Source organism: Onychostruthus taczanowskii, unplaced genomic scaffold (genome assembly GCF_017590055.1).
Source record: "Onychostruthus taczanowskii isolate IOZ18803 unplaced genomic scaffold, ASM1759005v1 scaffold5, whole genome shotgun sequence".
Classification (NCBI taxonomy): domain Eukaryota; kingdom Metazoa; phylum Chordata; class Aves; order Passeriformes; family Passeridae; genus Onychostruthus; species Onychostruthus taczanowskii.
The window spans coordinates 15,130,875-15,157,449 of NW_024502568.1; the positions used below are offsets into that span (position 1 = coordinate 15,130,875).

A 26,575-nucleotide genomic window follows, 5' to 3' on the forward strand; every position below is an offset into this window, starting at 1 on the left:
TGTGAAGGAGAGGCTGCTGAGAAGCCATGTGTGGCTACTAAGACTGCACCATGTAAATTAGTTTATGACTTAACTGCTGTGCATTTTTCTGCTTTGGAACATTTGGCTTTAGGAGAAGGAGACACAACGAGCAGCTCTTCATCTCAGGAGAGATGTGAGGTGTTCCTCCTGCCTGGCACCTGAAGCAGCTGGAGAAAATTTGAGGTGGCAGTAGTAGAAAGGAGGAAAAAATGAATAATTAGTTCTCACTAATTATTGCCAACTGCTCGAGGCATCTGGACAATTTAATAAATTGGACTCATTTCTTGGGGTTCTCTGTGTGGTTCTCCTGACCCTGCCTGCCCTGCTGGGACAGTAAAGGAGGTCATTTCTGTCTGCAAGGGGCCTGAAAATGATTTTTTAATTTGGCTGCTACTGTGAGGCATTTGTTTGTGGCCCAGCTCTGCATTTGACCCACCTGTGCCTCTCAAGATGAGACATGATCCAGGGACTGAGTAAGAGCATGGCATGGTGGCTGCCTCTCCTGGCTTGGTGGGAATTTACCCCCACCACTGACTGGGGGTTTTTCCTGGTAATTCATTTAATAACACATTCTTTCATAGTTTTTTTTTTTTTTCTCTCTGCATACTGAAGTAAACTCTCCATGCAGATTTCTCATGCAAAGAAAAGCAAAGCTGCCCAAAACTCTGCACCAAAATCAGAACAGAGCCCTTTTTTAATCTCACTCAGCTCTATTTTTTTTCCACCCTAGCTGAAGGAAACAAATTTCCTTGTATAATTCTTGATGTTCCAGTATTTTATTTTTTGTCATATACTCTGGGTTTGCAGCCAACATATATACTGAGATAAATATTCTAAATGCCAGATGTCAGCACATGCTGGGTAAGTGCTTCATGATCATGAAACCAAGAGCCCTTGGTATCTCCCAGAGGAACGTGGTGAGATAAAGGAGAGCAAAGCTGCAGTAAAGGGGCTCCTCCAGGGAAAGGCAGAGGATATGAGAGTTAATCAAATTTGTCTTAAGTACAAAGGAAGTCTTTTTGTATTTTCAGTGTGCCCTGACCTTTTCAGTTGCTCATTACACGGGCTTTGCTTGTCCACTGGGTGTCTCATTCCTGGCTCTGAGCTCCAGCAGCTTCTGGCTGTGTGGGAGCACACCGTGTTCACACAGAGCAGGGTAATTCTCCCAACAACAGCTCTCTGCAATTTATTGACTACTGCTAGAACAAAATAAACATTAAAATGAGTGCAAAAATAACCCCAAGAGATGAGTTGGAATTGTGTACTGTGCTTTTAATCCGTGGTGTTACCCTGCAGTGGCTCTGCCACCAGTAAATACACTTATATGTCTTTAGGTTAAGTGTGCCTTAGGCTTCTCACAACTAGAATTAAGAATTAAAACGACAGTGACTTTATGTTAAACCACAGTGACTTTATGTTAAGGGTGATTGGGTGAAGCAGCTTTCCTTCTTTTTAACTATTGCTTGGTGTGCCAGAGGATTTGAAAAATGCCTTCATTCAGACTTTTTTGCTTTCCATTGATTGTTTCTCTCCATTACTCCAGTTCTTTTGCTGTGCTCAAAGAACATCCTCAGCTACTGTTCAGGATAGATTTTGCCAGTTCTTCTTCGTGTTCTAAAGATACTTCCTCCAGAAAAAATTCAGTGGGAAGGTGCCACTCACTACCTGATGTAACCCTGGTGCTTGCTCAGGACTCTCTTTCTCCCTTCTGCAAAACCAATAATTTCCAATAAAAGCAAAACAAAACAAAAACAATTCCACTCATGTAAGGCATATCTCCATGGATGGAGATCCCTGGTAATTATTTCCTTTTGAGAAGAGGTGATGCAGCATAGCCACAGTTGTGGAATAGCATTTCTAGCTGTCACTAGAGAAACTACAGCATTTCCTGTCACTGTTATCAGAGAAGGGCAGCCTGGTGAAGAATCAAGCCCTCTGTTTCAATTCAGAGGCATTCTGAGCTTTGTTGAAGTGGGAGGGAAGGAATCTGGACTTGGATTCAAGTGCCATTGGCTTTAACTTAACTCCAAATATGCTGCTAATATGATGAGTGTCCAAGTTTATAGTCTGTTTCCATCCTTTCTCATTTTAAACTTGCTTAGCATGGAAGCATTTGCCAGGCTTGGAAGAAGAGAAGATGATACCCTCCTTGGGTCAGTAAAGACCCTGGCTGCTTCAGAACAATTGTTGCATTCTTCTCTGCCTCTTCTTTTCCTAGTACTTATTTTTGGCCCATCCACTTCCCTCTGTTTTTCTGCTGTTAAGAAAAAAAAATGGCTTGGCTTTAGAACCTGCAAGTTCCATCAAAGTAGGGGAATCCACCAGAGGTTGTCTGTGGGCAAAACAAAACTCCTTAGGCTTATGTATCCTCCAAAATAGCAGCAGCTATTTAAATTGTTCTCTTTTCATTCTAGAACACTCCACAAGATTCAGAATTAGGCCAGCCTCCTGGAAATGGCCACAATTCAAAAAGGAGCCCTCAGAAAAAGAGCACAGCAAAGCCTGGAGGTCAGGACACCTCAGATCCCCTTGCTGCTGAGAGCTCATCCCCCAGGACTGCAGGACCTACAAGGTAAGACATGAAGTTTCTTCCTGGGAAAAGCACTGGAGCCCTGATGCTGTTGATAGCTGGGGGTGAGATCTGTCATCCTGATGGATGATGGTGATGATGATGATGCATTCCTCAAAATAACCTCACACCACCAGACTGCTCACTGATCACCAAACTGACTTTCTTGCCTTAGTGCAGAACTTTCAACCAGGCTCCAGCTGTTGCAGTAACCCTTGACCCAACCTTTCCATGCTTTTTGCTTGCACTAATAAACTCTCATCTGAGACAGAGCAACATTGAAGAGTCTTTGTTTTAACTTTTGGTCAGCCCTGAAGTGCTCAGGCAGTTGGATCATAGTGGGTCCCTTCCAATATTCTATTCTATTCTATTCTATTCTATTCTATTCTATTCTATTCTATTCTATTCCCTTCCATTCCATTGTAGTCCAGTCTATTTTAAAATTATTGATATTTGCAACAGTTTCTGGCAGTTGAGGTCCTAATTTAGGTATTAAATAAGATCATCACTGAGCACACTGGGGAGATTTCAGGGAAATTCAGACACATGACATAATCTAAAAGGCTTTATGAAAAAAAGATTTATGTTTTCTGGAAGGGACAGTTTGGCTGTGCTGTGTAGGTTTTACACAGGAGGATTTTTGCTATTAATTCTATTTCTTCTGACTGCCACTAGCACATCTTAATTATCTACTGAAAATAATGGGGTCTGAGCAAGACTAAGACTGCTAAGTCAATTTACAGTGATAAAGGTATTTAGGCATGAAGTTTCAAGTGATGAAAGGCTGCACTTCTTTCCTAGAGATGCATGGCTTTTGTAATCCAGCATCACTCTACTGCTGAGCACCAGGTCTATACATTAAACACCTTTTTCTTGGATTAATTTCTCCTGTCTTTGAGTGCCTCTAATGAGAGAAGCCATAGATGTCATTCCCAGTAGCTAGGAAAAAAATCAAATATTGGAATAATGATGTAAAATTGAACAGGGTGAGATTTTTAATGTGCAGTTTGTTTGTTTGTTGTTTCAGTTAACAAATACCACATGTATCCTCTAGTTTTAGTTCCTCTTGATGGTATTGTACATAATCATTGCATTGTTTGTGTGTAACTATGCTGTCCTACTGAAGAAAACAATTTTTTCATAATCTAGGAAGATGCCTAAAAAAATGAAGTATTCTGATTTGTGACAGCAAAACAGTAATTTTCTGCTATTCTAATCAGTATGCAGGTTATGGAAAGGAGGGAAAAGAGGGGAAATGATGAGTACTGCTACGTGCTGATATTTACAGTAGATCTATCATGGCTAACATTGCTGCAAACTGGAGTTGTTTATGGAACTTCACAATATCAGACAGCATTTGTACCAGAATCCACATGGATTCTGCAAGAGTGGAGACTCTTACCTTGGGCTTGGAATATTTGTGGCTTGCCTGCAGCAAGTGCAGTCTTGCCTTGTTTGTTTGTTTGTTTTTTAACATTAGCATAGTAACTTTATCCTATTCTGTAACCAATTTGCAGTTTTTAAAATGTTCAAAAATGGCAGAAGGGCAGTTCTGTAGGGGTTCCTTTTCCAAATGCGAGTACCTAGAACACTTAGATTTATATTCAAGCTGGCTAAAACAGCTTTGCACTGCAGCATGCAAAATTCTGACTCGTGGGAGATGAATGTTACACGGATGAGTCAGCTTGAAAGGATTCATAGGATTCTTGTTTCAGGAAATTTACTAGATGGGCGGGAGCTCAGGCAATTACTTTTTCTTTAGCCTTACTCCTGACAGAGCTGGCACATGCCTGTTTTGGGTGTCTTTTAAGTTACATCCTGCCAAAATAGAAACAAAGACAATAAACGGAAAATCTTTGAAGTTGCACATTCCAGCTGTTTATTTTTAACTCGCTCCCCTGTGCTGCTTCGAACGCATCTTTTCCACCCTGAAGTGAACTCTGAGAGCTTTCAGGGCGTGTGACCTGCCACCCTCGGGTGGAGGATCTCTGGCTGGAAAATTACCACGTTTCCTTTTCCTCTGGGTGGATTTCTTCTGTCCTCCACCAATTCTCACAAGCTGCTTTTAAATGCTTGTCTTTTGGAGCTCAAAACGTCTCTGGCTCTAAGTTTATAATTGTTTCAGCCCAATTTTTTCTTACCTGTTACTGGCTGCTCCTGTGTGCTGAAAATAAGGTCATCAGTGATTAATACACAGAATCAGTAATTAGCACGCAATTAATCTGTGAACTTTCTACATGGAACAAAAATGCTGAAGGGCCAGGACAGTTAGGAAGCCTCGGGCTTTGCAGTGGTGTCCATGAGAGGTGTATCCATGCCTTTCTCCTGGTGCACAGCCTGAGGAATCCCCAGCTGGACAGCCCTACCCCAGAGGCACTTCTTCCAGCAGGCTCAGGAAGAAGCAGATGCATCAATTTAAAAGATAACTCATCAATTTAAAAGTTAACACACCCAGAAACAGTTCAGGGGATGCAGCACTCTTTGTGGGTGACCTTGGCTGCTCCCCCAGCCGGAGTGCAGAGCACAGATCCTGTGGGACCCACAGAGCCACTGTGGGGTGACAGAGCTGCCACACATCCTGTAGGACAGTCTGTCAGTGCCCTGCTTCCTGCTGGCACTCCAGATATCTCAGATGGAGACCAGGAGCCACTCCTGGAATGGAGTGGGAGACCTGGCCCTGCTTGCTGCAGCAGCAGTACAGCTTACCTCTTTTGTGTTAGAATAATTTCATTTGGTCATACTTAAAATGCTGCAGAGCCTGTGTTTTATTCTGTGTATGGAACAAGGAGGTGAAAAGTGACTGGGGGTGGGGGAGAAGGGAAGGATGGCTCCCCAGAGGATCCTATAAATCATTATTCCTGCTTCCTACTTTTTCCTGAAAGCTTAGATGCACAGGGAGGGTGGGGGAGTCTGGCTGCTGTTCGCAGCCCTTTAGCGATGATGGATTTCTCATGTGCTTGTTTACACTGAAAAGTTCAAAAAGTGAATCCTTCTGTCTCTGAAACTGTCACTTGCTTTGTTTTGTTTTGTTTTTGGAAGGGACTATGGAAATGAATTCCATGTTCCTCACTAACTTTCAGTACCTCTTAGGGACAGATTAAAATGCAGGATTCCTTAACTCAAGTGCTCCAGCACACCGTGTCCAAACGCGTAAACTCAAAATGTAGGCACTGATCTCTCATGTGTCAGTGGAAAGACAACAGAAACATTTGGGAGGCAGCTATACATGTGCTGTGGTTGCAGAGCTGGCTGTGCATTTGTTCCCCTCGGTGCTTTCTAAATTCATGCTCAGATTTCAGGCTCCTGGGAATAAAATCACTCAGGCTCAGAGTTACATCAGCGTGGATGGCAGCCGTATGTGACCTCTGGGATCCAGAGGCTTTGGCACTTGATGTTTTTCCCTCACAAGTGTGACTGGGTTGGGAGGACTGCCTGTCCTTTCAATAACTACTGCGTGTTTTAGAATGGGAGAAAAGGAATTAGAAATGGAAATTTTGAATGTTCTACAATTTTCTGGTGTCTTCATTTCTTGATATCTTCATTTCTTCATTTCTTCATTTCTTCACTCTCATCCAGTACATTTATCATATCTGGGCATCTGTAAACCCCCTTTCCACACACACTCCCACTCAGATAGTAAATGCTAAATGCCAGAGATTTTGTCTGGCTGCTGCTGGTTTTATCTCCTGGCCCTTTGTCTTTGCTGTGGATGGCAAAACAGACAAATGGGAGTTGTGACTTCAAGTGTTAATGGTTGATAGACTGGGTATGGCTCTTAATCTGGAAGCATTTATGGGATGTGCACCAAAAGTCATAGATTTCTTAACATCCTTTATAGCTTCACACCCTAAACACAGAGCAGGCAGTGCTCTCCAATAAACAGCTTAGTAACTGGGCAGGACTCCTAAATTTTTCCAGGAAAATTCAGACTTGCCACAATATCTTCTGAGGGTGGAAGAGGTTGACTGCAGCTATTACAAATTAATTGCTAAATTGGCAATGTGCTTCCAAACAAGCAAATTGTCAATAATTGTTTATGCAAAGCAAACATTTTAGGCATGTAAGGATTTAACTCATTATTTGATGTTGTAACTGGAAGTAAAATATTCATATGCTCAGTATGTTAGGGCCTTGAAATTGCAAATTCTTAACTTCTAAGATGAGGGAAAAGTTCCCTTTGGTAACTCTTGAGTGCAGTGGGACACCCATATTTCAAGCTACAGATGCACCTATGCCTTTGCATGACTGCATTTTCTCTTTTTTTAACATCATCTGTCACATGCAGCAATTATTCACCGCAAAATTACTTTTTCTGCCCTAAACTCTACATGAACTATGAGGAACTCAAATGTTCTTCCATGCTTTGTCATTTGTATGTTTTGTTTTAAATAGGAAAATTTCCCCTTAATAATATTGAGCTGGGTCAGATTAACCACAAAAGAAACCATACTTTATTGTCCTGCATTTAAAAATACCAACTTTTAGAGCCATAGCTTTATGTGGGTTGTATTAAATGGGTTGTCTAAAAATACATGTTCCCTAAAAGTAATTATTGATTTAATATAGATTGGGTTTTACTCAGGGGAATTATCCTCAGCATGTGGTATAATTTCCCAGTGGTGTTATTCCCTTTAAAAAGAGTGGAAGATAATGGGACTAGGTGTGACCTTAGGAGGTCATCCAGTCCATCCTTCTGCCCTAAAGCAGGATCAACTGTGCTTAAGGCATTCCCAACAGATGTTTGTCTAACCCCAGCATGTCCTGCAGACAGAAAAGCAAGATTGGAAATAATGAAAAGGAGGATGTAGGATATGTTCCCTGAATAGTTTTCCTTGTTAGCTCCATCAGAGGGAGAAATATAAATAGAGATATCCCAGACAGGTCAGTCTGGGCCAATCCTGCTGAATGAAAACTCAGTTCTGTTGCGTTCTGAATAAAACATTGAGCGAGCTGCAGCAGCAAGATGATGAATCTGTGCTACCCCACTCTAACAGGGATAGTTCAACTCACTGTCACAGCCTGTGCCAGCACTCTCATTTTAATTCTGTTCAGCATACATTAATTACAAACTTGTCCCAATTCCTTCATCTGCTCCTCAGTAAAATGAACAACTTTTCAGCATTTTGGAATACCAGAAAAAATTGTTTTATTTGATTCATAATGCTGAACTTAGTTGGTAGGATTGCCTTCTCCCTTGAACCTGCTAAGTCACAAGTTTATTACTATGGCTCTTGACAAAGCTGACTCCAGTATGGCAGTAGATGGTTCATGGGTTTGGATATTGTCATCAAGAATATTTAATCACTTCAGACATGTCTGGAACTGTTTCGTATTTAATAGCTGCAAACAGAAGTCCAATGTAACAAAGAAGTCGTGTGTAAAAGTCTTAAGAGAAAATTGAGTCAGATGAAATCTGAAAAATGCAAATGTATGATGATGGATGCTCTACATAGTGAACATTACCAACATTTCCAACAAATCCACAGATTTATTACTGTGCATTACCAGCTCTGTTGGCAGATGGGATTAATGATGAGTAAAGAATCGGAGATTAAGGATAAATTATAAGGAGCGATTATAACTGTGGATGGTGTTTTCTACTTCTTCCAGTGCTCAGTTTCACAGAGGTTAGAGGGGCTTTCCCCCCTCAACCCCCACCCAGTTTTGTTCTCCTCCTGATCACTGTATCTCTGACAGGAGCTGGCTTCCAGGGTGAAGAACCCTGGGCACAAAACTGCTAATGAGCAATTTATTCAGTAAGAAGATAGACCTGCAACACAGCAAAAAGCCTGAATAACAATTGACTCCCACTTCTCCACCCCCTCCCCAGTTCAGCGTTGTGGTTTCTGTCCCTCCTCTTCTAATTAAGCTTCCCTGAGTGCAAAATTAATGTCAATAATAAAGTGTATTCCTTGCTTGGGGAAAACCTCCTGGCGTCTCCCTGCTGTTTGCTCATGCCCTGTCATGTCCTGTGTTGTCAGTGATCCAGCAGACACCAAATATTCTATTGCCATCTCTGGTATTCCCAGTGGCAGTAAATTTCATATGGAAAGTGTTTTCAATTGCTAGGGAGAGAAGAATTCCTCTGAGCAAAACCATTTTCTGAACGTTTAAATAAAATATATTGGTGCTATGAATTAAATGTTCAAACCCATGCCAAGTATTGCTGAAACTTGTTTAAACGATATACGAATTGTAAGTTATATTTTACTTTAGATTTGAGGCTTAGCCTTAATACAGGCAAATTTCAATGGCTCTTTAAAGACTAGTTTGTTTTCCACTGCAATGTGACTGAAGGAGGCTTTTAGGACCTAAGACAGACTCATGTTCAGCTTTAGGTGCAGCTGTCCCTAAAGAAATTGTTTGTTGGGCAGCTCTGAGAATAAGGAGAGGTCTTGGCCCCACCTGGAAGTGCATTTTGTGCATGGCAGCACAGCCCAAGATGCTGTGTTTGCATAAACACAAACCTAATCTGCAGGGACCCCAGAGCTGGTCACTGACTCACTTCTCCATCGAGTATTTTGTGTGTAAAACTTGGGCAGAGAAGCAGAGAGAGGCTTCTCAGATATCTGGAGATTACTTAAAATCCAATCTCTGCTTGGCTGTACAGGAGGTGTTTTAAGCATCTTTTCCAGCTCCAATCTAAAGGGGACTTGGAATTTCTGAAATGTAACCTGTCACTGCTAAGCTGTGGCAAAGCTCTGAGCCGCCTCTCCTTGTGCAGCTGTGCACTGACCACCCAGCACCTGGCAGTGTGTTTTCTGTGTCCTGCCTTGCTTGGGATTCATTATTTTAAGTCAAGTAAACACTGCCTACATCCAGTTTGAAATAGATGTTTCTCTCCATATTCCCATTCCCAGGCACGGAAGGTGAGTGAGAGAACAAGGTTAACATGGCCTACAAACCTCAGCGTGGAAAAAACTGAGGTCCACACAGTGAAAAATACTTAAAATAACTTTTCCTTCTTGCAGTTAGTCATCTCTGATTCAGTTTTTTCTATCTCATCTTTAATGGGTGGAGAAAGAGATCACACCAAGGGTTATAGCTTGGATGCACTGAAGTCAAACACTGCAATGAAATGAGCTCATCATCTGGGTGTGGATGGTGGCACAGCAGCATCCCACACTGGGCAGGGTGAGCCCTCTGACCTTTTGGTGAGGAGCAACTGTGCTGATTACTTGAAGAAAACATTCAGCAGATGGGCCCTCCTTAATCTTCTGCTACACACTTGAGTACAGCCAGATAACAGCACTTACTGTGTAGCTTTGCCAAAGGAGCCTCTTAGAAGCAGAAACAAAAAGCCTTTCTTTGAGGTGCTGTGGGTTTTCCAGTGTTATTTTTTCCCCCATTTTTCCCCTGTTGCTCCTTCAGTCTGTCATATGTGTGTCCCCTCTCCCCACACTTATCTGAGATTTTGGAGTGGTTAAAATGCATGCCATGAGCACGGTGGCTCTCAGGTAAGACTGGGAACATACTTCAAAGAGTAACAAGCATTTAAATCACTGTTCATCTGATGGTTTAACTTCTGAAAGCAGATTATCAGCTTCTCACGCATGCACTGCATGGCTTTGAAACATCAGTGGCACAAAACGGTTTTTATTCTTTGCTTCTTATTCTTTGCTTCTTTATTGACATGAAACAAATAAATGTTTCCATTGTTGGCAGCATCGGTAATGAAGGCATCAGTAGCCACAGTGCTGAAGAGCAATCCAGCCCAAATTCCAGCCCAAATTCCAGCACGGGGTCTCCAGAGGGGATGGGACAGAGCACTGCCTTGCAAGAGCAAGGAGGACAAGCAGACTCTGATTTCTTAAAGCGCTCTGCTGAAGCAAGGGAGAGAATCCTGCCTGTCACAGACTGTGCCAAAGGACCTGTCACAGGCAGCAGTGACAAATCACACCCCTCAGTCTGCCACAGAGCACAGCCATCACCAGGTCCAGGGGATGACAAAGAAGAGGGATCAGCACATGTGGACAATACTGCTGCCTCCTGTACCAAAACCGGCCAGAATGAGCCCAGAATGCCACGCCAGGAGCCCAGCCCTGCACTCACAGCAGTGCAAGGAGCCACAGCAGTGAGTTTAGGTGAATTAGGATCACTCCAGCAAGATGAGCAGCAGGGTGGCATGAGGGAGCCACATGGCAGCACGTTTCCCCGGGGTGAAGCAGCAGGAGATTATTTTACTGCTCAGGAGGGCGAGCAGCAGCAAGGAGTTTTGGAAGTAGGTCAGCTGCAGGCAGTAATGCAGCAAGGTAGACAGAACACAGATGGTGGAGAGGGTCTGCTAATGAAAAAGGAAACCTTAATCCCAAATTATCCAGCAACAGGAGGCTCAGACGGTGAAAAATTTGGAGCAATTGTGAATGCTCAGAGAGAGATCCGTAATCTACAGATGGGGGATGAAACAGCAGCTAAAGGGAATGAAGCAACTCCAGCTCAATCTGGAAGCAAAAGGGAGCAATCAGAACCCTGTACTTTAATGTCAGAGTTGCCTTCTAGCCCTCCAAATCTCTTCCTGGTACCAAAGCCTGAAGAGCCTTCAAGGGAATGTGTGCCTGGAAACGGCTCTCAGGATCCAGTGAGGAGTGAAGCAGTGAAAACAGCCTCTGAAAAAAACAAACCCATTTTTCAAAGAGAGCTTCAAAAGGAGGATGCGCTTGTTAGTGCTGAGCAGTTCAGTGTGCCTTTATCATTAGAGAGAGAGGAAGAAGAAAAATCAGCTGTCACAACTGAAAGCCCAAAAGAAGCCAATAGCAATGAAATTATAAAAGCTGATGATGTGTCTAGAGAAAGCACCACACTTTCTGAAACAGAAAGCATTATCAGTCCCACCAAGGAAAATTCAGTGGTAGATAAAAGATTATTACTGGAAGAATATGCATTAAGTTCTTCTTTGAGCAGATCCACAGAGCTGTATCAAAAAGAAACGGGGGTGGATGTAACAGGAGGAAAAAATGGAATCAGAACAGAGGATGCACAAGTGTCAGAAACAAGTGATTTACCTGAGGGCTCGAGTGGGGCAGGAAAACAACTATTGAGCTCTGTTAGTAGCCACCACCCGGACATGGAAAATATCCACTTGGAACATGATGCTGAAAAATTCAGTCTTTGTGAAAACACTTCAACAGGTGACCTGGGGGAAGAAGGTGGGAGAAAGCCTCTGAATTTGGACAGTAACTTTAAATTGGCCAAAGGGAATTCTCAGCCTCATGGTTGTGAATCTGAACAACAAATGAGCAAAGAGAAAACAGCTGCCCCAGACGGCCTGGAGAACAAACTTGTGGCTTCACCACAGTTGGCAAGGGAGGAATGCCCAGAGACTTTTGATTGCTTTAACACTGAGGCAGAAGGCAAAACTTGGGACCAGTCAGGCTGTAACAGGACTGAAAAGGTTTGTTTAGATGGTGCACACAGTTCACTGCTCCTCCACCCTGGGAACAATCATGTTACGCAGAGTAAGCAGGATGAGTCCTGGGAAAGGGCTTTTGCTGGAGAAGCTGTGTTGGAATCTGAACACAAAGCTGAGAGTCAAGACAAGCCTGAGAGCTCCAGCGAGTCAGGAGAAAGTGCAAAAATGCCTGAATTAAAACTCGATCTCCAGGCCTTAAATGAGTTGGCAGGGACTATGGAACAAACGAAGGAGGGCTCACAGGCTCTGGAAACCAAAGAACAGAACAGTCACATCACCAAGGCACCTCACAGACATCCAGGGCAGGAACCTGCAGCTGCACGCAGCAGTGCTGGGGATGGAAATCAAAATGAGGGTGTTCAACAAGAGAAGCACCAAACTGCAGTGAAAAGTTCTGTGGAGGATGAAGATTTGGCTCAGAAAAGTAAATGTAAATCGGATGTGCAAGCTCAGCTGGAGGAAGTGGCTGCAGAAAGCCACAGAAATACAGAGATGGCTCATTCAGAACCCCCCAAAACTGCAGTCAGCACTTCAGGACTTACTGATCACCAAGTTCACATGGAGGAAAGGAGTGACAGCCACGCCACTGCAAACATCTGTCCCTCTGAGAGGGACACGTGCAGCTCTTCAGAGGTCCTGGAGCGCAGTATCCCAGAGGGGCAGGAAAATGAAGGTGTTCCAACAGCTCCTCCCCAGGCAGAGCAAGCAGAGCAGTCACTGTCTGCTGCTGGTGGCAGTGGCTGGAGTTCAAACACAGAGACTGGACAGCAGGAGCACCAGAGCAGCCTGACAGCTGCCAGCAGAGCAGATGATCAGCAGCACAAAGGAAGGGCACCACAACCCGAGTGGGGCCCAGACAATCACAGCAACATACCACAAATACCTCCGGACATTTCAAACAGCCCTGACAAACAATCTTCTGTGCCAGGTCCAGCACTGCCCCAGAGTGGCTGTGACAGGCCAAAAGAACAGGACAAGGATGACAACAGAGCTGAGGATGTGAGCGAACACGGGCACAACACTTCTGGTGTGAGCGCGCTTCATTTGCGAGATTGCAAGGAGCAAAACAAAACCCATCTCAGGGCAGGAGAGAAGTGCTGCAGTAAGCAAAACTCGAGCAAGCCTGAGCAGGGTGATAATTCTTTGATCTCAGCGAGGCAGCATGAAGCAGCATGTCAGAGAGACACGTTTTGTAAAGAACTTGAAAAGAATGAGCAGCCAGGCAGCGTGTGCAGGAGAGAGGATAATGCTGGTGAGAGCTGTGTTGCTGCTGTAAACTCTCTTCCAGGGACACAGGATTCAGCAAGTGCCACTAACACATCACAGGCTTTGCCAAGAGATACAGAAATAGCACATACTTCTGATCATTCTGAGAAAAATGATCCCCAAATATCTCATCCAGAAATGCAAAGGAAAATGCCATTAATGGCAAAAAACTCAGAAAATATTCTGATTGCTGATGGGGGAATCATCCAGAAAGATGGAAACCTGGAGATGAGTTGTGAGGACAATGCTTCTGTCCCAGAAACAAGCAATATAAAGCCTGATGCAAGTCCAGGGGCACAAGGATCTCCTTCACCATTACAGGCACACAGGGAGGACATTCCCGCTGATAACTCACATAAATCCAGCTGCATTCAAAATGCAACAGAGCAGCCTGGCTATTGTCAAGCAGATTTTGCAATTTCTGCACTCAGCCATCCCAGCCAGCAACCTGGAAACAACACAGACAAGGATACTGGGGGGGGATCACTAAATAAGGAACTGGAAGTTGTAGCATCCCAAAACACCTCAGAAGGTAACTCTAATTTGCAGGGTCCACCCTTAGGTCCCTCACCCAGGGTAAGCACAGGTAAAGAAGCAAATTCAGAAAACAGCTCTGCAGGGAATATGTGTGTGAGTGAAAAAGAGTGTCCAGACCAAAGTTTTCAGGGTGATGGAGATAGAATGTTTGCCCTGTCAGAGGCTTTGAATGTAGGGCAGAGAACTGGAAACTTATCACACTTCAGTTCTGAGAAGCTGAAGAAAGAGATCTTTGCAATTAAATCCAAAAAAACAAAAAGTGAGCTAAACTTCAAAGAACGGCAAAGTGACAGTTCAGCAGAGTCTCTGTTAGCACTCCCTACTACAGAAGGGAAGCTGCTGAGCCTTTCATCATCACGAGGAGGCTGTAATGAGGAAATTGCAACCAATATCTGTGTAGATGACAAGTACGGGAAGATCTTAGAGAAACCTGGGAATTCAGAAAAAATGGAAGAGCTTTCAAAAGAGAATAATAACATAACTAGGGCAGACATCAGTGTTTCTGAGCAGTCTGCAGAGAACTCTGGAAGGGAGCATGAGGCTCTGACTTGCAGCTCTCTGGGCATTGGCTCCAGCATCCCAGACTTCAGGGAGCACATCAGCCAGATATTTAAAAAAACTGTCCACAGCACACTGAGTGCTGAATTACCCCAGCTTTTGACTGAAAACCATGCAGGCTTCAAGCAGAGCCCAGTGGCCAAGGACACAGCAGAACTCTCTGGTGCTGAGAACTTCTCAGAACCAAACAAGGCAGGCGAAGGAGCTCCCGAGGGCACCTCAGAAGCAGAGGGGCAAGAGCTGTCTTTAGCTACTGAGATTTCCTGCAAAGCTGCCGAGGGCAAACCTCTGCAACAAGAAAACACAGGGGCAGAGCTGCCACCAGCAAGTCTCCAGGACCCAGAGGAAAGCAGGCAGCCCTCTGGCTGTTCAGAAGCGGTCCCTGGCTTGGATGGCGCTCCATCTGCCGAGCAAGCCCCGGAAAATCTGCAAAAGCCAGGCAAACCCACTGAGAGCAGTGAGATGGAAAGAGAGGAGGGCGTGTGTGCTGGTGGCGTTGATCCTGAATCACTAATAAGCTTAGAGATAAAGAAGCAAGGACCAGCTTCATTTGATGGGGCAGCAGCAGCTGAGAACTTCCCTGCGTGTTCCGACAGCCAGCAGCAACCCACCGGAGCTGTTATCTCTGCAGGCGATGGACAGGGGAGGGACGTAGAAGATGCTGCTGCCACAGAGGGAAATAACTTAATTACAGAGTGCTATGCAGGACCAGTTCCCTCTGAAGAGGATGTAAATCTTCCTGCTGCACAGTGCCAGGATCCTAAGCCAAATGAACAGGAGAAAAGTGAGTACGGTGATGCAGACATTGCCAAGAGCATCTCTGACATGGCAGCTTCAACGCTCGTCCCGGGAGGATCTTACAACCATGAGGAACTGCCAGACAATTTCAGTGTGTCACCTGAGGGAAATCAGGAGGCAAACACTCACAGCAATTCTGTGCATGACATTAGGTCTCAGAGTGGCATGCAGTTGATACAGGATGAAGCAGTAAATAGGAAATGCTTGGAAACGCCGGGAAATTCTCAAGATGCGCAGCAAGAAAAGAAAGTGACCATGCATGGGTTAATAGATTACTTAAAAACTGAAGTAAGCCAGGATGATTGCTTGCAAACTGACTGTAAACTAGAGCCTGGCAGGATGACTGAGGGAGATGTGATAGAGAACAGTGACACAGTGTTAAGCACTGCAAGGACAGGTAATGAAAAAAGTGGAGACATCCCTGAAACTGGTACTGCAAGGATGTTAGTCACTGCTGAGGGAAACCTAGGTATAAACACGAGCACAGAGGAGCAGGAGGCAGACCTGTACAAAAATCACTCTCCAGCCCTCCCTGTGATGGAGCAGGGTGAGCATTCTGCATGTGCAGGTCTCGTTGTTGCTGAAAATCAGCCAAGCAAGATGAATTCAGAACACGAAATCTCCCTCCAGGATTCCAAAGGAAAGCTATCACCGCTTGCATTAACTGAGCCTAAGAACCTTGACCTCAGTGAACTCCAAGATATGGCTGTGGCAGGATTACCCACTGAAAGGTATTTACTTTGAATTACTACGTGAAATGCTTGGCAGGAGCCCAGGGCTGGAGAGGGGTGCAATTTTCCAGGCAGGTGCCCGTTGTCTGGGCAGTTTGGGAGGGCATGTCACTTACTCTGTTCTTAACTTTATCTTAAATATATGTTGCTTCTAAATGTGGATTACATGGAAAAAAAAAATTGTAAGGACAGAGCGGTCCTGAAAGCTGAGGAGAAGAGTTCTGGGCTGTTCCATCTGCTGGGCCAAATTCCTGTCCATACCTGTGTGGATTTGCTTCCCAGTGTTCTCACCTCGTAGCCTGAAGTTAGGCATACAAATTGCACTTCCTAGCCTTAAGTTAGGAGACTTTTGCCTCAGTTTTGGTGACCCAGTTAAATGAGACCTGCAGCATTCACATGGTGTAGTGCAATGTTTAAAAACAAGCCTAAGGAGTAACCCAATTACTCACAGTTAGTTGTCTGGGCCTCCCTCTTATCCTCCTGCACAATATAATTGCACTGACAGTGCCTTTGATCACCGTGTTATTCAGTGTTTCTAATGACATGGAGTTGTTTCAGATGTGAATTCTTCTGAGCTGGGACTTGTGAAGCCTCAGAGTCGCTTTTTTTGGTTTTATTTATTTTTATTTTCTAAACCTAGCAGTAACTGCATTAATAAGTTCAGAGGTTTTTTGGTTTTTTTTTCTTTTTTAATGGGCTTCTACTTTGCTGTTTGAATTCCTAGTTTGATGTGCAGTTAATTCAGGATAATTGGGATGTTAGAACAGGTGATTTCCCTTTATCTAGTCATGTTACTGCTTCCTCTGTAACCTCAGAACTTCCTTGCACACTGTCCCTCTCTTTTCCATATCAGAGGAGGCAGGAATGGCTGAGACAGCAGCAGAGCACAGGGCACAGGGAAAAGCTAAACTATATCAGACAATGCCAATGAATGGTCTGCAGAGGTGGAATCTTTCTAAGTAATCCCAAAAATATAGATGGCACTAACTGAGCAATGAGGGAAAATGTGCCACACTCCTTCAAGGCTGAGGTGATAAGTGAAAATTCCTGAAGTGGTTCAGTTGTGGTGAGAATGTGGGGGAGTTCTGCCTGCTGGGATGGAGGCTGAATGTCACTTAATTGTGTGAGCAAAATGCATATTAGAAAAATATTAGAAGTGTTGGAAAACAGGACAGCTATATGAATTTCTCTTGAAGGATCTGCCTATAAAATGACAAGGAAATTAGACCCTGTTAATTCTCTTGAGGCCCTTCCTGTTTTGTTTGCTTCCCTTCACAGTGGGTAGCTTTGCAATTCCCAAATTGCTGGCAGGGGCTGGCTCAGGAGCCGTAAGGGACTCAGGGCAGTGCATAAGTCTGTGCATGTGTTTCATATCAGGGTGGGTACCATACTTTAAATAAATACCTGTGGCAGGCAGGGCAGGGCTCTTGAAACAGCTGCTGACAATTCATGGAGTAGTTGCTTAATGCTTGCATATGCTTCAAGAATTCATTATCACCTGTTTTTCCAGCGTGAGGGTTTGCATCAACGGGCAGCTGCTCATTTTGGACTGTGGCTGTCCAAAAGGCTGAAACACTGGGACTCTCAGAGGGCCAGAGGAGCCTCTGCTCTGCTCAGGCTCATTCTTAGAGCAATATGCATTTATATCACAAAAAAAAAAAAAAAAAAAAAAAAAAAAAAAAAAAAAAAAAAAAAAAAAAAAAAAAAAAAAGGCAAGCAGACAGCATTAGCTAAGCTGGCTGGTCTGTCTTCATCAGGTCCAGAACACTAACCAATCCAGTATCCAGTTTTCCTCTGAGATTAAAACTGGGTTTGTTTGTATCATTAAATTTAAGGTGTATTCCATATGCTGTGTATGTCAGCCACAAAGCCTTGAGTGCTTTGCAGTGGTTTATTGCCCTGTCATCCTTACAGAGAATAAACTACTATGGCCTTGCAAAATGAGGTTCACGTTTCTAAGAGCTGGCTGTGAGGATAAGGACCTGATATAAAGAACTCCAGGGAGAAAGATTCCTCCCCAGCTCTCAAAATAAATATCAATAAGAAGTAAATTATGTTTAGGAGAAGGAAATGGTTCTGAGAACCATTTAGAACCTTCTTAATGAGAAGGAGAAGGTTCTGAATTATTTCAGGGTTTTTTTCTTTCCCTTCCACCTCTTCTGTATAATCCCTCTCTTACAAGATCCCTCATATTGAAACCCCACTGAATTGTGCATGAGGGGGTAAAGTTGTATGATCTGACTCTTAAATTCTCGTTGGGATTTCTTCCTGGAGAGGAAATAGAGGAATTTCTTCCCTTTGTGGCTATGCCCTGGTGTTGAGATGAGCAGTGAATCCAAGCACTGCCTGCAGGGATTCCTGCCCCACCACCTTTAGGGGGGCAGCTCTGGTCGGCTGATGAGGAGAGCCCTCGTGTCTGCAGGCACAATCACCTCCCTGCAAATCTTCCCTAAATCTTCATTTTTGGAAAGGAGATTGTGGCTGAAGTCACACTTCCTTGTGGAACTACAGCTGTGCTAGTGGCAGAAGCAGGGAAGAGTTGGATTTTGGCAAACCTGTCTGCACTTAAAAAAAAAAATATCCAACTAACTTGCTTTGATGTTTTTAACTCTCTTTATCAAGTCAGTAACAGAAAACCTGTATTTCTAATGGCCACATTTGGGCATCAAAATGTCACTACTCCACTTATTTGGCTTCCATTTGCTTCACTTTTCTGTCTGTGGCTTACATGGACAGGAAGATCAGGACTTGAGTTGGTTTTTTTTAGTTTGTTTTTTCTCCTTTTCCAACTGATACCCACATTTGTTTAATGTAACCCACACATCTCTCTTTTATGGAGTGAGGGTGGAGGGAGTCCTTAAGTGCCTGAAATCTTCCTGTTTGCACCATGGACTGTGAGAGATGTTGGGCAGAGCGTGGAATAAAATTGGAAATGATGGCAAAATTGTAGGGGTGTTTAGAGGTGGGATGGATTTTTTGATAAGCTGTTGTAATTCAAGTGGCTGGCACAGGCAGGCTGCCACTGTCTCTTGGAAAAAGTACTGAGGGAGATTTTTGAGAGGCTGTGAAGCCATCCCCAGATGTGCAGGCACAGAGGGCACACTGCATGTGGTGGCTGATGTGTTGGTTTGGCAGAACCCTGGGTTTGTTCAAGCCCCTGGGTGTTGCAGGCTCCCAGAGATGCTCAGGGGTTTAGCTGGGCTGGGAGTGCAGTCAGGGAAGGGCACAGGGAGCTGTGAACACCCTGCTCTGAGGGAATGCAGAGTTCTGCTGCACTGACTCCCATCACTTACCAATCAAAACAATATTTTTATATGGGAAGTACATGGCGGCAGTTGGAGTCAGCAAAACTACTTGAAAAATATTCCTTCTGTCCTCTGCATAGGTCAGACAAGATCTCTAAAGTTGGTCCAGACATACTTTTGGATTTGCTTCATTCTTTGTTCTTGCCATCAAAAATTGGCAGGTTCAGTAACTCCAGAAAGAATGTTCACTCCTCAGTAAATATGACTTGGTCTTTTTTTTTTTTTGTCTGCATGACAAATACAGTATTAAATATTTTAACAGTCTTGCTGGATGAGGTGGGGAATGTAGAACTGTTTTTCAGATCAGGAAAGTGGGTTTTGAGCACTAAGGTTTTGTTTTGTTAGCATGTGAAAACAAGAGTTCGGAGTTAAAAGGAAACTTGTCAAAACACCGATTATGCAGCTCTTTATTTCCTTATTTTTTAACTTCAAAATCGATTCAGGTGTGTAGCATCTCAGGCTCACAAAGCAAAGGGAAAAGTAGCCGGAGGTGATTTACAAATAAATGAAATGCACAAAATTAATCAGGTTATTTATCTCCCCTGCCCTTCTTCCTTTGTATCTGAATTCTTTCTCTTTATTTGCCTCCCTTCTTACTGTCACTGTCATCCTTAGTAGGTGCAGCTGTCAGTACAGTTGTGCCTTTGGAGATGCCTGCAGTCCTGAACTGAATTAACAGGATGGGCACTTCTGTGGGAATTTCATCTGTGTGAAGTCTGAGATATTTAAGTTTGGTGTTTTTCTACTCACAAAAGAGTAAAAGTTAAGATAACTTTGCTCTTACCCAACAGACATCTCCCATTGCTTTCTAGGAAGTGAAAAATTACTTTGAGTACTTTTTTTCCCTCCTAATTAGATTTCCCCAGATGTATTTTTCAACCTTGCTTCTTCCAAGTAATCTGCCTGTTTTCTCAAAATCATTTCTACATCTTACAGGTCCCCTGTTCTCTCTGTTCCATCATAATATCTTCTGGCTTCTTGGAAAATTGGATGTACCATGGAGCTTCTTCCATGGTCCCTCTGTCTAATAGAATATGCAAAATAGGATTAGCCCTAGCTCTGAGCCCTGGAAGGGCATCTCTGAAAACAGAATTACAGACAGAGGGATGAAGAGCTAGAACTCCAAAGTTTTTGCATTACCCTTTTCTATTTTTCCTCCTATCTTTTATGTTGATTCTTGGAGCCTGTCTTATCAGTACTGGTCCAGGTGTGTGGAAATCTACAGACACGTTGCTAAAAACAAGAGGGGATTTTTTTAGTTGTTGCAAATCCTTAACATCTGGGTACCCTGGGGGAAAAAAAAAAAAAGTTATATGGATCTGTTCGGGCCTGTTCATGTACACTCACCTGACTGGCTAATTCTTATATTCTCTTTGGCCTAGAAGTTGTTCTCCCTCTCAAATTGCAGTAATAAGTGCAGAAATGTTAATTGCTGCAATCAAAGGTGTGATGGCTCTGGATTCTAAGGTCCCTGTGAAATGCTGATTGCCACCATCCTGTGCTGTGGGGAAACACCAGCCCTGAAATATGATGGTCACCCCCTCCTCCTTGCTGAATTGTGCTGGCACCTCCTCTTTGTTCAACCCTTCCCCAGCCATCCTCAGGATGTTTGGTATCCACCATCCTCAGTGAAATAACCAGCTGTCCAAAAGTGCCCCAGGACCGCACAGCGTTGTTTCCAATTTAATTTCACTAATTGACTTGCTTTCCCTCTTGGTACATTCCTTTGCAGACAGCTGTGGCAGTGGCTGCAGCCTGCCTTTCAAAGGGGTAAATGCTGACCCAAAATCTCTGCTCCACTGGAGAGATCCCAGCTAAGGACTTGGCCCTGAGCCTCTGCCAGCTCAGCCAGGGACAATTCTGCCCTGTCCTGCCATCCTTTCCCACCCAGACCATCCTACAAGCACTGTACCCACAGCTGTCCTGCTCTGCTTGAATAAGAGGGGTGTCTAGTTGTTTCAACAGATAAAAAATCCACTTAGGAAGACAGGCTGTGTGTAGGCAAGGAGGATTTAATTGATTCACTGGCCTGGTGTTTCCCAGCCTCCAGCTTGTCCATCTTGGCTTCTCTTTGTCCGTGGTGCTCTGAAAAACATGGAGCATGTGCTCCACGAAACTCATCAAACTGCCTTTTTTTTTAATTCTTCTCCAGACTGTTTTTCCTAGCTGCTTTGGCTATTGAAACACAAACAGTGCAATCAATAAAGCCTTTTAAATTTTTTTTTAAGGCACTCAAGAGCTTATGTAAAATCTTTGGAATTTGTAACCATGATAACATTGTTATGCTCTCCTAGCTGATAGAAATATCAAAGCCAGCTAAGAATAACTCTGCAGCAGACAGAGAAGATTGGATTTGTTTCCTGGAATGGAAGCAAAAGCATGAATACATTGCTCAGTAACTAACAACTATGGAAAAAAATAAATAGACACTTAAAAATTCCATTTCCCCTTCCTAACAATGTCATTAAACACTCAAAAGATAGAGTTAGTTTCGCTGAATATTTAAAAGTCTCCAAAATTTTCCACATCTTCTCTTTTTTTTTTTTTTAATGTTGTGATGATACATTAAACTTATATTACGTCTACCATTCTCCAAATCTTCTTCTGATAGAAACTCCAAATAAACCTATGATACATTAAATTTATATTACATCTACCATTCTCCAAATCTTCTTCTGATAGAAACTCCAAATAAACCTGATTTGCTAGAGAAGTAATTGTTGGACTTTGTGAGCCTTTCAGTCTAGCCTAGGGTTTTGTGAAAACCAGTCTTACTTAATTGGAAATTGGCAAAATGGCAGTTTCCCATCACTTTCATCCTTCAAGATGCAATGGGTTAACACTAAACTTTTCTTAGGATTAAGGTGAAAATCTGGGAACTTAAAGAGACAGCCATCCTAAAGCCTCTCCAGTACAGACTGCTGGGAAATGCACAACCTAATTTTCAGCCACACAAATGATGGTTCTGGGCAATTTGTACGTGGAAAGAAGTGGAAATATAAAGTTTGGGTGTTTGTTACAGACGTGGCTTGGTATCTCAGGTCTTCAAAATGGGCACCAAGTTTTCACAAAGAACAATTTTAAATCTCACATACATTTTTGTAAGGCCATGTAGTGCTAGGCCAAGAGAGAATGGATTTAAAATCAAAGCAGGCAGGGCTAGATTGGATATAGGGAAGAAATTCTTCCCTGACGGGGGGGGGTGAGACCCTGGAACAGACTTTCCAGAGCAGCTGTGGCTGCCCCTGGGTCCCTGGAAGTGTCCAAGGCCAGGCTGGACAGGGCTTGGAGCAATCTGGGACAGTGGAAGGCGTCCCTGACATGGCAGGGGGTTGGCTCCTATAAATGTCCCTTCCAGCCAAACCCATTCTGTGATTTCACAATTTACATTTTTTAAGTGTCCCCCCTGCTATGCCCTATTCTGATGCTTTCTGGACTTTCCTTGCAGGGTTTCCTGTGAGCCAGGGAAGGGATGGCACTCTGGCACAGCCATCCTGTGGGATCTCTCCTGCTCCCAGCCCCTCTCATCAGCCGCTCTGGTCCAGCTCTGGCCTCCAGAGAAACTTTTGCAAGGCTTTCCTTGGCAGCTCCTTGGTCTGCCCCAGCCACCCCTGCCCTGTCCTTGTCTGCTGGGAGCTTATCTCTTATTTCCCTGTGTCTTCAGCTGGCTCTCTCTGTGCTCCCCAAGCCCTCAGTTCAGGTAGCTCAGGCACACCTGAGCACGCTGTTCCTGGAGTTTCAGCTTATCAGGTTCCCACGTTTAAATAGCAGAGGGCACTGTGAGACAATTGGAAGTGTTTCTGTGACAAAGGTGGCTTGAAATTGCTTCACTGTAGGTCAAAGAGTTTTGGCACTGCAAAAGGCTAAGGAACAAACAGGTAGAGGCATGATGTTTGAGAAAAATGAGCATTTATTCCAAAAATGCTGGGTTTGGTTCTGTTAGCAGGAACATGGCTTGTCTGTGGCCATGGCTTTGAGCCAGACTGCTGCTCGCAAAGAAAATAAAAATTTGTTTTAAAGAATCATCCTCCTTCCAGGGTTTCCCTCCCCCCAGGGCAGTTATACCTGCAGAAGCTATTTGTGAAATGGCTTCCAGATGGCAAAAGAGGTTAATTTCCCCCAAAATGAGAGGGGGATCCTTGTACCTGTATCAAAAATCACAGTACATTTTTTGATGGCTGGTTTCCTACTGCTTGGGAAGCAGGATATGATAGAGATGCTGTCCCCAGAAAGTTTTAACTCCGAGGCTCATCTTAGCTCTTGCTGCCACAGTGGGTGCTGCTGGCTCTCCCCACACCATGCACAGTGCTTGCCCCCTGAAAAGCCATGCCCTGCAGCCCAGGTGGTGCTGGCACTCTAATGTCTTTCAGCATTTTAACCCATTGCAGTGTCTGCTTTGGTGTCTGGGGATCATTTGGCATTGTCTTCTATTTCCCGTTCAGGTATCTGAATTGTTAAAAGCAGCACGTGGAGGGGAAATCTCTGTCCTCTCCTTTCAGACTAGATGGAAACTTCTCCTCTAACACAAAACTTCCCTGAACAAAAATCTGTTGCCTCTTTCTGCTTATAAAAGATCAGACAAGGGCAAGAAGTAGAAACAGTTGACTTGTTTAACAAAAGAGTTAAAAATTTAAGAATTTAATAATATTTTCCCCCCTGCAGCCCAGCTCTGAATTGGTGCTTTGAGAAGTCCACGAGGTATCATTACTGTACTTAACATTAAAAGGAGATGCACAGTCCTGCTAGGGGCTGGACTGAGCTTTGAGGACAAAGTGTTAGTTTTGTCACCCAAGATGTGGCTGGCACCACAGCTGAGGAGTTTGGAGACATAGAGTCAGCTGGGAAACTAACTCAGCTAAACTGAGTTTCTGTAACCTCAGCATTTTATCCAGAATATCTCTATTGCTTACCAAATGCCCAATCTACCAACTCTCTTGCTGTGGGAGAGATATCACAAAGCTCATGGTTATTGTATGGTGTGTTATAAACCTGATAACAATCTCTCTGGGGAGAGACTCAATTAATTCCTTGGGTGCTGGCAGCTCGTATATGCAATTTGGTGTATCCCCATGCAGACTTAATTACCTGTAAAGCCCTTCTTTTGTATTGTAATAAACCCATAGGAAACCCAAGAGATTAGTAAGGGCAGGCAACTAATTAAAACTGCTCCATTTTCTTCGAGGTAAAGAAACCTGTAAGAAAACAGGTAAGAACCGATGAAAAAAAAAAAAAAAAAAAAACCAAAAAAAAAACCAAACAAAACAAAACAAAACAAAACAAAAAACCACACCAAAAATCTCATAAGAAAGCAAGTAAAGGAAATTATACGAAGGTATAGAAATCCATGAGAAAGAAGATAAACCTATGAAGGAGGCAGGTAAAGAAATCTATGGAAAACCTGGGTGACTTTAGGAACTGGAATCTAACCCAACAATTAAGCCAGGATTAACAATGGTTTGGTTTAGATTTTTAGAAAGTGTTACTTGTTTAGCTGTAAACACATAATGCTTCAGTGAAAGTTGTTAAAAGTTTTACGTCTGCATCGTGAAAACATTTCAAAAAGTTCTACTTAAAGTGGGGCGGAACAACTGAAACTTTAAAAGAACAAAAGTTGCCAAACACTATCAATGAAACCAGGCTCTCCTAAAGTGGTTTTTAAAGCCTCGGGAGCTGTGTGTGTGTGCTTTAAGCGTTACACACACCGTAACTTAATCTCTCCACATCCCCTCCCCTCCAGCGGATGGAAACGCCGAAATTCCACCGTAAAACCGGGGAGAGGGGGGGAAAAAAACGCCAATAAAAAAGAAGACACCCCAGGTGTGCGGCGTTAGCTGGGCTGGTTGGTGTTTTTCGCCTTTTTGTGGCCGCAGCTCCGCGGGCCGGGCGCGCTGCGCTGCCCCGGGCCCGGCGGGGGAGGACCCGGAGCCGGGCGCGGCACCGCGGCCGCTCCGGCCTTTCCTCGGGGAGCCTCATGGGAGGAGCCTGCGAGCAGCAGCAGCAGCTCCGGGCTCGTATTGCTCGGCCTTTGTAGGCTCCCGGAGCAGCGGAGGGAGCGGGGCTGGCGGTGCCCGGCCGCGATGCTGGGGGCGCGGGGCGGCGGTGTCCGAGTGAGGGGCTGCGCCGGGGGGCTGCGCTCACGGCGAGGATGACTGCGGGCAGGAGCGCTGCTGGTTATTTCCTGGCCTTGGTAAGTGCACGCTTGTGAGTGGGAAAGTTACTTTTTCCCCCCTTTTTTTTTTTTTTTTTTTTTTTTTTTTTTTTTTTTTGGAAGCTGTTTCTCCCGCTCCCACAGCGCTGCCTCCAGCTCTGGTCAGGATTAACTCTCCTTCACCCCCCTCCCAAAAACAAAAACCTCAGTGGTTTTGTGGCTCCTGCCCTGGTTTGTGGCTGGGTTTGGGGTTTCTGCTGGAGTGAGGAGGAGACTCTGAATGCGTTGTTTGAACTGAGGAACTTCTGCTTCGCCTTTGCTGGTTGGGAACTTTGGGGATTTGGGAACTTTGCAGTCCTGCTCCAGTGACATCGGGACGTGACCGAGAGCCCTTCCGAGCCCTTCCCAGGCTCTAAAAGCTGCCCTTGGTGACGTGATGGGCTTTTTTTAATGGTTGACAGTTATTACAGCAAATATGCTTATTCATCCTGTGCAGGCGTGATTTATACTTCTGACACTTTTATGTGGCTTTCTGCTGTCCCTCTTTTAGTTTGCAAAGGAAGTAGTGCTGTAACACGTTTCAGTGCCTTTAAGTATTTGAATCCAATACAGTTGTGTTCATTTAATGTAGTAACTCACCCTGAGTTTTAATGCGACCACAGTAATGTAGAACACTCAAAAAAAATTTATATTTTATTGTTACAGCTGATCAAATCAGTGATCAATCTGGGTGCACATGTTACAGAAATTAAGGGGTTTCTGAACAAGGAGGGCTGGGTGAGAGAGGAAGCGCAGGCCCTCAGGTAATGTGTGACTAAACCCCATCCCCTGCCAAGATAACTCCTCTATCTTGTCAGGGTTTCCACAGCGAGTGCCAGAAAAATGCACTTTTTGGGAATGCCTGTGCGCGGTCCCTGACAGCTCCAGCAGAAGCCCGGGAGTTACCTGCGGGCACTGCCAGCTGCTGCACAGCTGGGCTGCGATCCACAGCTGGGGATTGCCTTCAGGAAGCCTTGGCAAAATGATTTCATGTCTCCGGAACAGAAAGGCTTGTTTGCCTTTCTGGTGTTGCTGGGATGGAATTGTGCTGGAAGGGAAGGGACTCTCCCGTTGCTGGAAGCGCAGCCGTGTGTCCGGAGCTGGGCAGCCACGAGGACTGTGGCCAGCCAGGGTGGTGGCAGGTCCCTCCCTTGGGGACAGCTGTGACTCAGGTGCTGCTCCACCCTCCCTGCG

General features: G+C 44.3%; 1 protein-coding gene across 7 annotated transcripts in view; it reads left to right on the forward strand.

Moving 5' to 3' along the window:
- TACC2 (transforming acidic coiled-coil containing protein 2) overlaps positions 1 to 26,575 on the forward strand; it is a 130,179-nt gene that overhangs the window by 23,516 nt on the left and 80,088 nt on the right. For 6 of the 7 annotated variants that reach the window (XM_041415628.1, XM_041415632.1, XM_041415633.1 and 3 more), the window contains 2 exons: positions 2,436 to 2,593; positions 10,256 to 15,889. In XM_041415628.1, the coding sequence (XP_041271562.1) occupies positions 2,436 to 2,593; positions 10,256 to 15,889 (5,792 nt within the window). The remainder of the gene's footprint in view (positions 1 to 2,435; positions 2,594 to 10,255; positions 15,890 to 26,575) is intronic. The other variant, XM_041415635.1, reaches the window with a different exon arrangement.